The sequence below is a fragment of the Microtus ochrogaster genome, linkage group LG2 (genome assembly GCF_000317375.1).
Source record: "Microtus ochrogaster isolate Prairie Vole_2 linkage group LG2, MicOch1.0, whole genome shotgun sequence".
Taxonomy (NCBI): Eukaryota; Metazoa; Chordata; class Mammalia; order Rodentia; family Cricetidae; genus Microtus; species Microtus ochrogaster.
The window spans coordinates 24425603-24436202 of record NC_022028.1 but is presented as its reverse complement, the minus strand read 5'-3'; the positions used below and the strand labels follow the sequence as shown (position 1 = coordinate 24436202).

General features: G+C 46.0%; 1 protein-coding gene across 1 annotated transcript in view; it reads right to left on the bottom strand.

The window, feature by feature from the left end:
• The window catches only part of Npas2 (neuronal PAS domain protein 2), a 186131-nt gene that overhangs the window by 40951 nt on the left and 134580 nt on the right, over positions 1-10600 (bottom strand). Inside the window, exons 8-10 of the mRNA XM_005359963.3 lie at positions 3286-3404; positions 2493-2575; positions 1683-1789 (exon numbers count right to left, since the gene is read on the bottom strand). Coding sequence (XP_005360020.1) covers positions 1683-1789; positions 2493-2575; positions 3286-3404 — 309 coding nt within the window. The remainder of the gene's footprint in view (positions 1-1682; positions 1790-2492; positions 2576-3285; positions 3405-10600) is intronic.

Genomic DNA, 10600 nt, shown 5'->3' with positions numbered 1-10600 from the left:
GTGTTCCCAAATGCACTAAGGCTGAAAAAACTCTTCACGTAAGGGCACACAAGAATAGGTTTTCCAGCTGGAGATTTAAGTAAAAAGAGGCCCTGATTTTCTTGGGATTTTCTTCCTGCAGGTGAGATGCCTTTGGGACTTCAAGAGCTGAACAGAGGATGGAGCATCCAGACACTGAAAGAAATGGACCCAAAATAAACCTGCCAGCCAGCAACTGATGGGCATCTACAGCTGTCACCAACAGTTGAGTCTCAGCCCACACCGTTTTAGAACAGAGAGTCTGGCATGGATGCCTGTAGCCCAGGTCTCCCTCTGCAGCGGCATGGCTGCCTAGAGACTCTATAGTTGCATCTGCAGATGGCTCCTTTGGGGGGTATACAGGACAGAATGCATGCCGGTGGTTTATTAGCTCACGTGAGGCAGAAGCATAAATTATGGATCCAAGGAAGAGGACCGATTTGGATTTTATTACCACAGTGCCGGCGATTTAGCATCTTGTAATGAACACAGTCATGAGGAATCTTACCTAGGGAAGCGAAGCTGGCACAGGATTCGCTGCACTGTTCAGATTTGGATCTGAGTAGAGAAGCCTGACAGAGTGGACGTGTGGGCGCTATAAAGCAAGCACTTCTTGCCCAAGTCGCCGGGCAAGTCTATCAGATGCCTTGTGTGATTCTGCCACCTGAGAGGCTTCTCTATGCTGGCAGAGGCAGAGGCAGCCAGAGGTTTAAAGCAGCCACGCGCCTCAGATCTGAATGTGCATCACCATCCGCCGCAGGGACTTGTGAAAACGGATTTTCTCATTCCTGATCCCTGATGGAAGGAGCCTGAGAGTCTACAGCTGGAGCTAACCTGGTGCTTACATAGCTTGCTTAAGCTTCATTTTTGAGAAATGAAGGGTTAAGATGAAGATGAACTTTCCATCCTGACAGATCTAGCAGCAACTCTAGCATGTTCCCTTGTCAACAAGGACGGCACAGAGAAGAAAGTCCTAACAACCACTTTAGACAAGGCAGCTACTGAAGGCCAGTGTCTGTTGTCTGTTAGCTCAGAGTCCATAGCTCAATGTTTGGGAAACTGTTCCTCATCAAAGCTGAGCGCTGGCACTAAAATATGACTCTGAGTGGTTGGTTTCTGATTCTTCTTGTGAAACGCGAACGAGAAGAGTTTGTGATGCCTGCTGTCCTATGGCATGAGGCCTACATTGAATGCTTGTCGGAATTTTCCCCTCTTCTGTGGCACAGAGTCCTCTCTGACTTTTCCATCAGCTGTAGAGGGGCCCTCCAAATCCCCCTCCACCCCCAAGATCCTGTGCATACCTCTGCCACACACTGGCAGCGTCTTGCAAATTCACCTGCTTCTGGATTTCCCAGTAGACTCTGGCTGGGAGGGCAGTCTGGAGAAAAATCTAACCCTACCTTAATTCCTTGATTGGGATTAAAGAATGTGACTCCTCTGGTTGACAGTGGGATGTTGCTGGGGATCAGGGCAATGCCAATTCCGAGTTAAAGTAGGGCCCGTGGAGTTAAGCATGTGAAAGAACCCATTAGCCCACGTCATTGCTGTGTGGGACACCATGCCTGCCCCCACTGTGGCAAGCCGACTTCCAGTGGCACAGAATCCTGCTATCTGGACCCTTGGCAAGCACACAACTCCCAGCTGGGCTGGAGAGTGGTACTCACGGTGCTGGTGGCACCTGGCCAGGAGCTCCAGGTCATCGATGTGGTAGTAGTCATAGCCTGAGGTGCCGAGTACTTCAAAGGGCAGGTACCCTATGATCGGAGGGGCCCTGCAGGGAGGCAAGAGGAACTCTTTATGAGAGGAAACTGCACAATATACAAGCTGGTTGTAACACTTGGTGAGGAGGGGCAGTTTGCACGCTTAGTGGTTTCCATGGAGGCCTCGTTTATCAAGAACCAGGGGCAGGAAAGCAGTATCGCAATGACGGTCAGGATCAGAGAGCCCATATTGAAAAAGAACTCACTCATTTCAGCCTACAGGCATTTCATTCCTTGGGATAACTTGACCCAAATGTTAACAAGAACTTGTAGATATTGGAGAATTTAAAACAGCTATCAACTGGGACAACCCAATACTCAAAATGAAAGGGTAGGGAAGGGATGGTTGCTAGTTCACAAACGGGAATGATGTGCTATGTAGGAACAAAAGCGTTGGGCTGCAGGATCCAAAGATGATCAAAGAAATCAGAGTATTTCTGTCCCTGCATTTGCTTTTGACAATCAGGAAATAGGAATGGCCTAAGTTGGGTCCATCCCAAAGATGTCTTGGGGCTGAGACATCACTCTGAACGTAGGACCTGGGCACAAACGGGATCCCGACCATCCCCTTAGCTGGGAACAACTGTTCCTCTCGCCAAGGAGTCCTTCCCTTTCAATGTACCAGGCTGGACTTCATTCTCCCAAGCGGAGCCTGGCTCCTGCAAACAACTCTTGAAAAGGACCCAACTCAAATATGTTTTTCTTCTCACAAACCTGTGATCCAGAAATAAAAATTTCCATTCCAAGCTATGCCTTGAAGTGAATTCCTCTAAAGGTTCGTCAGCTACACACATTTCCTGTGTTGGAAAAGGAAGAGAAAAAAAAAAAACAACAAACCAGAATGTTGCTCAGGGTGCCAAATGCTCACCCTTAGTTGGTCAAAAGGAATTGAATGATGGGTAACCCAAGCTAAAACGACTCTGAGCCAATCTCCAAACGGTGCTGGACTGAAATTTGTCATCTGTACTTAATTTCTGTATTAGCTGACCCTAAATTTATTTCACAAGCTGGGAAAAGTACCTAGAAGCCAAACTGTGCCTCACCCCCTTCCCATTATCTGGCCGTGTAGAAAACTTGAGGTGAGGGCTTTTCCTCTGAATTCTAATCACTAATTTAATTCCATCCACATTTGTACCAGAGATAGGAAGTGTGACCACAGAAGGGAAAATATAATAAAGCTCTCAGTTTTTTGACTCACAGTCTGAGGCCCACCTACTCAGCACATATGCATAACGATGGTGCAGAGATATGAAGCCTGGCCAAATATCTTTGTAGATTCATCACCAACGGGTACTGCCTTCAAACCAAAATCCCACAGGAACCTGGGGCTTTGAGATGGGCCCTAGGGGCAGACCAGAGCCTAGACATTTAGAGTTTTGAAAACTAATTTTTAAATCTAACTTTATCGTGATTTTATTCCCTTCCGTAAGGATCATTAATGACATGTAACCAAATGTGATGTCATTGAAATAGGTCCACATCATGATGTCACTTGTTGGGAACTTGCCTTTAAGAACTGCGGTGTCGCCAGACGCACGGTGGCGATGAAGCAGACCTCCTTTCCTAGCGGCACACGGCAAGGTCTCGAGAGGGTGTTGTCAAAGCCATTACAGGACGGGCTAGGCACTGGTGGGAGGAAGACGCACAGGTTAGCCCTGCCTGGCGACAATAGCTAACCTTTACCTGGCACTTCCTGCTTTCAGTTTAGGCATGTTACCTCGTTCCATTTTTACAGCACCCTGAGGAGGTAGGTAAGCCTGTTATTTCTACTGCACAGACAAGGAAACTGAGGCACTTGTTTGAAGCCATCTTCCTGGCTGAACTAGGAATTGAAGCCACGGCAATAACCACTAGACCCCCACTGACCCTCACTTCTACTAGCTATTCAGAATTTGCTTCTTGTGTTGGGGAAACTGCTCTCCAATAAAAGGCCCTCCTTCTATAGCAGTGGGTTTCAACCTTCCTAATGCTGCGACCCTTTAATACAGTTCCTCGTGTTGTGGTGATCCCCTACCATAAAATTATTTTCATTGCTATTTCATAACTGTAATTTTGCCACTGTCATAAATCGTAATGTAAATATCTGATATGCAACCTCTGTGAAAGGGTCGTGAGACCCCCAAAGAGGTCGCAGCCCACAGGTTGAGAATCACTGTTCTCAAGGAAGGGCCTGGATGCTGGCTTTGATGTTTTAAGGGTGAATTACATTGTCCAGCGGTGTTTCCGTTGCTGATAGTCCCAGGAGAAGAAGTAGTGGCTTCTCAAGCATCAAGGACTCTGTCTCAAATCTCATTTTAGGGAGTCTGGGATGATACAGGGCCAGATCACTGAGAAGCTGTCCTTGCAACTTAGGTGGTTGTGGATGGATCTGGGATGCCCTCCATGGGGTAAAGGCTTAATTTCTAGTTTGATGCTATTGGGCATTGGGAAAACCTTGAGGGGTACCCTTGGGATATTCTTGACTCCTGAGGTCTGCCTTCGAAAGGGATTATGAGACTCTGGTTTCATCCATACTCTCTCTCTTCCAGGCATGAATTATAAACCTCTGTTCTGCTCTGTACTCTGTGCTCCCTCATGTGACCATCCTCCTCACCACAGGCCCCAACGCAACAGGACAGTGGATCACAGACTGAAACCTCAGAAACCCTGAACCAAAATAACTTTTAAACTTGCTAAATGTCAACAAGTAGAACAAAATGTGATGACATCTCTCTCCACGAGTCTGTTGTTTTCCTCACGAGTCTAAGAAGACATGACTGCCACCATTTTAGATGGGGAAACTGAGGTCTGGAAAGGTCACCTGACAGTCCCACAGGTCTGCCTAAGTCCAGTTCTCAGGGGATAAAGGATTTGGATCTAAATTCACATCCACCAATGTGTTGGAATCAGGCTCCAATGTCCTCCTATGATCCCCCTGGGTTCTTCATGGGGACAACCAGACCTTTCTTCAGGGTAACTGTGAAGAACTACATGACCTTTTGGGCCAGAGAAATTCTATTATCTGTAGATTGAATTTTTGAGGGGAGGAGAGAACCTGGTTAACTATGAAAATAACCAACTTGGCCCATCCATAGAATCCTCAAATTTCAGTGTGTGGCTGGCTCCCCTGGGTCCTCTGGTTTGGTAACTTGGGTTCCGCCCAGATCACATAATTCAGTCATGGGTACTTTCCAGACCTCCACTGACTAGCCATGATGTGGTCAGGGCTGAGGATCCCTAGAGGAACAGGCCGCATGACCTTTCCTTTAAAAAATGTGGCTGGTTACAGTTGGTCCTTCACAACTGAGGCCTCTGAGTCTGTACACTGGACCAACTGTGGACCCCATATATTTGAAAATATCTGAAAGAAGCCACTATATATCTATGGAACACACGAACACACACACACACACACACACACACACACACACACACACACACACACACCCCCTTTCCCTCAACATCATTATTCCCTAAGCAATTCAGTAAAACCATGTAGCATTTATATTTTATTAGGCACTGAAAGTCATCTAGAGATGGTTTTAAACATATCGGGGGTGTGAGGGGAGATAGAAAAATACCACACTATTTTATACAGGGGACTTGAGCACTCATGGTTTTGGTATGTCTGAGGTACCCGGGAACAGTCCCCAATGGATACTGAGAGCTGTCTGTATAACCTGTGCCTTCTAAACTCACAGATTTCAGCATCATTACGCTTTCCAATGTAACCAACAGCACATGGAACATCAGAAAACCAAATCCATTTTAAAATGGGATCTGCAGGATTATAGTTTAGCTTTCCAATCATTATTTTTGGTTTTTTTTTTTATACTTACAGGTTTGTAAATGAATCTATAATGTGGTCTGCTCTTCGCTAACATGAATAAATTCATTTTACCAAACACATTCTCTGAATCCACTCACATAAATACTAATAAATGTTTCCAAACACGAATACAAAGTGAGTAAAACAAAAAATAGTGGTCTCGGGAGAGTTTACATCTGTCACGAGCTGACTTAAGACTATTGTAGATTCGTTTTGTGGGGTGAGCCAAGAGATTTATCAAGAGAAAGGAAAACAATCCCACATAAGGGAAGGTCTGCAGATGTGAACATCTGTGCAATAAAAAAAAAAGACATTAAAAATTTCCCAGATGTGAAATGCTCTCTGCTTGAATCGAAGAGACATTACCCCGCCAGATAATGACCTAATCAAATTCTCTTGGCTCTTTCTGGAATGCCGAGACCTTGGAGACAAGCTTCCGAGGTCTCCCTAGGAACTTAAGAAGGCTGCCTTCTCCCCGAAACTGATGCACCTGGCTTGAGCCACCCTTTGGCTGCTAAACCCACACGCTGCCAGCAAGAGCCTTCTCCCCGATTTCCTGTAAGGAGTGGACAGAAGCTGGAGAAGAGGGAAACACCTGCCTAAGGCGTGCTCTTTCCCTAAGGAGGGCAGATACTGGCATGGTGGACATTAGTGGGATTTTGCAGACTTTCCACTCGGCCTGGCTGCCTTCCAGCCCAGTTTTATCTGCTCTTTTATAACTTCAAAGGCTTCAAAGGTGAAAATCCCTGGCTCTGCCCCCATCCTTGTTTAGGGAAGTTCCATTATTACTGGTAGCCTGCATTTAGATGCATATTCTACAGACGGGCCCCCAAATTGCATTTTTTTATTTCAACCAGCTTTCCCACCAAAAAATCTTAAATACCTGAGAGCCTGATCCAGGGTGATAGACAGCAAACTGGGGTGAATGTTCTAGTCAAGGCCAAGACGAAGGCCTTGCAGAGGAAGTCAGGGAAGGACACTCCCTTACACAGTGCTGGTTAAGTGTGAAATGACTTTTTCCTTGAAGCACATGGCCCCTCACGTGTTCCAGAGGCAACACACATGCGTACCGTACACCCGGCCTTCGTAGCCGTACTTAGCATCTGAATATCTTTCTGGCACTTCAGATCCCAAGGCAGTTTAAAGTCATTAATTAAGGATTCAATTACCTATTTCAATTTAAATAATAGAAAGAATACATCTAATTACAACTGGCTTTCGTATGTCTCAGGAGGATTTGCCACCTACTGTCTGTACAGCCTTTCTTCCTCTGGTCTCCCAAACTCTTGATATAGAGGAGTGTTTCTCTCTTGCTCCATTTTCTTTCTAGAGTCTGCTTACTTAAAATTGATGCTACCCTTGCCAAAAGCTGGGTAAGAGGGCCTTTCCCATGTGGGAGCCAAGCTTTACTTCCTATTTCCAGCGCTGAGCTAGTTCTCAGCACAGGTTTTCTGGAGAATGTCTCAAGGACGACTTCCACTTGATGCTCAAACTGAGCTTAGGGCTCAGTCCAGGAAGGAACGTTCTGATCTTTGCCAGTAACTAGCACACAGACTTGGGAACCCTGAGGTGGCTTCTCCTTCGGAGTTCCTCTACTCTGGCACTGTAGGAGGGTTCTAGAAGCCTGAATAGGCTAGCTCACTACCCGGCTGATGGATAAACACTGGTCTAAAGAAGGCCTGGGTTAAGATAGTGTCTGGGAATTACATGATACAATGGCCATCAAAGGTTGACAAACAGCGGCAGTGCCTAACAGAGGACTGAAGAGTTTATCTGGAGAGATGCATGGTGACATTGCTATGGATCTTCAAACTAAAATGTTTGGTCCAAAGGTTCTCAGGCTCTGAGCTATTCAATAGCATCTCTATCTTAAATACCTTGAACGAGTTGTCATGGGTTGGCATTCTCGGGAGTCTTAAAACTAAACTCCCAAGGTTCTTTGGGTATTTAGATTGTCTAACTTCCTTGGAACATACCTGACGTTGGCTCCCAAGTCTGTCCCATGGCAAAGCTGACCTCCCAGATCTGTCATGATAAGGACACAAGGCTGGGAGACCTCAGGTGGCAGGAGAACTTGTCTTAAGGGGTTTAGGACAGCACCGGGTGTGCGGGCGGGAAGGGTCAGCACTAACAGCAGATGTTAGCTAGCAGCAAAGGGGAGGAAAAAGATGTCCTGATCCTGCTCCACTCAGCTCATAGCTCAGTTGACTCTCCCCAGATAGGCTGCTGATTAACTACTGCAGAATTTCTGGGAAAGCATACACTAGTCCACACAGAAAGTAAAGGGTAGCTTTCTGGGTTTCTTGAAACAAATGAGGATCAGGCTGATGGGTATTTGGGAAGACATGGCTTAGCAATCAGAGATGAGATTCGCTCTGCAGAAGGAGGAGTTTTCCAACCCCCTATGTTTGACAGATATCCTACATATTTCTGGGTTTTGGGACCATCGGGAGGAAAATACTCTTCAGTCCATTATGGGGCATTGTCTCATACAAATGAATACCAATTTCAGATTTATGTTTTTTACTTTGCAACATGGTTAATTGGGTATGTTCAGAACAGCCAGATATTGGTTCACAGCATGCTTTATTGGGTATGTTCTGAGCAGCCAAATAAAAATGTTCTTGGGCGACAGTAACACACACTGCTACTTCCTGGCCTGAGCACCACCTACCTGGTTCACATAATGCTTGGCTATTTTGTTTCTGCCAGGTCTGTATGGTGAGAAGTAAGAACTCCATGAGAAGGCTGGGTTTGCAGTTTGGTGAGCTGAGGAAAGAACATTGCTCTAAAGGGCAACTGTATGTCTTACTCCAATCTCTTCTACTTCCTGCCGTTCACTGAGTATTTTTAGGGGACCAGAGGACTTTGGTGATGGAATTAAGACGTCCCCTGAGGGGTGGTGTGGGTAGTGGTAAATTCTTCATGTATTGAGGAAACTGAGCAACTTCTTGAGCTCCTCATCCTGTCTGGATATTTTTGGCATATTTTCAGTTAAAATTATAGGCCGTCTTGCACATGAAGTCACTCTCAGATGAGAGCAAATGGAAAGACGCAGCTGATGAATATCTGCTCTATCCTTATCCCTCCATTGTAATACGGACTTGAGATGACTGTGCAGGATCATGGCTTGTTATTGACCATGACCTGAAACCTACTGCTGCCTAATCTGATAGCTGACCTCCACTGGGGGAGGACTCAATGCGGCGTGGCTGAGTGAAGAGCATGTTTCCCTTCTAGTGCTGAGGGGCCAGAGATGCTCACATCAAGACACCGAATAAGAGATTTCCAACCCCCTGCCTCTTTATCCAGGGAGATCTGGTGTGTCTCTGCCTTGATCTCTTAAACCAAGACATCTTAATTAATTCAGCACAGGGAAGAAACAAAACGCAGAAGCAGCAACCTCAAAGCCAGGCAACCTACACAAACCCCAGGGAACACATGGAACCAAGTGTTAGAAGCTGAAAGGCCCCGGTTTTTGCCAGCACTTCAATCTGGTGCTGTGGTTAGAGGCAACTAGGTAGAATGAGGGCAAGGGAAACTTTTATACTCTGGTGTGTGGTTTCTGGAAAGCCCAGGGTGGAATGTTTGCTGAGGGTGACCTATTTGGAACCATACCAGCAACTTTTGAAATACTGTGTTCTGGATTTCAGTCAGATGCACATTTAAGCCCAAGGCTGGGAGAGGACCCAATAAAGGCTTTCTTTTTGCCATGAAATGACCTATCAGGAGTAGAGCCCACTTCTTACGACCCCTGAAAGCAAAGATGTTCATTGTATCCTTGATGCGTCTCTAGCTGCTTCCTCCACGCTCCTGTAGCGGTAGGGTAGGGGATATGGCACTTGGGTACATGGAGTTTAGGAAGGTCCTCTTGACCCCCGTATTTAGTTAGAAGAGTGAGAAAAAGCAGTATGTTTGTTCAAAAGTGTCTCTCCTTGTCTCTCTTTGGAGAGAACATCTGGACAGAACAGCCAAAGTTCAAAAACAGTCTCTTTATTTTCGCGATGCTCTAGAAATCGTCAACGCACAGAGCAAAGGAAGGCAGGACTCCTGCATTCAGTGGCCACCCCATGCTCTCCTCCAGCCAGGATTCCTGGGAAAGGATGGGACTTGTGGTCACCTAACCCAGTCTGTATTCTTCAGGAGCCTTTTGCCAGACAGGTCAGAAACTGTCCTCAAGTGAACACTTCTAAAAAGACTCATTTCTTGTTTCATTTCCCAACATATATTTCTTCCCATGTTAAAAACATCTAGGGTAATAAAGTCTTTTGTTTGATACCTTCTTCCTAGAGTATTGGGGCCAATGATCATCTCCTAAGGGGTGCCCAACATAAGTACAATATTACATTTTGCTCAAGCCTTTGGGCAATTCTGCTGTTTATGCTGCCCAACAAACTGGGGTGGTGGACAGAGGTGAACGGGTGGTCCCAAAACTCCTATGAGAAAGCATCTCACCAGTGGGGACAATGGTACTCCCCTCTCCTTCTTCTGCTTCCCTTGCTCCCTTGCTCCCTTCTTTCCTCCTTCCCTCCCTCTCTCTCTTCCGTTGCACTCCCTTGGCCAAGGTCAGGAAACTGGGGGAAAATCAAAGTGTTATCCAGGGTCAACAAGAAAGCAGACAGGATCCTCATGTTGCACTGTGAGGGTCTCCAAAAGCTCTCATTGGATCAACATCATCCTGTCCCTCCCCTGCTTTTGCTCAGATGGAACCCAGGGTCCCATGCCTGCCACCTCCATCACCCAGTTCTTCACTAACCCTTGTGTTTTAGTTGATACCTAACAACTGTACATGCTAAGGAGGAACCAGGTGATGCTTCATGTATGTTGTACAATGTTTAAGTCATGGTAAGCATTGGTTCCTCCTCAAACACTGGTCACTTCTTTTTGGTGACAAACACGGAGTTCCTTTCTTCTAGAGTTTTAAATGAATGAAATAGTACGGCTATCCCTAGTCACCCTACTGCGGTAGAAAAGGGCGTTAGAATTTATGTCTAATTATGTTTGAATTATGACC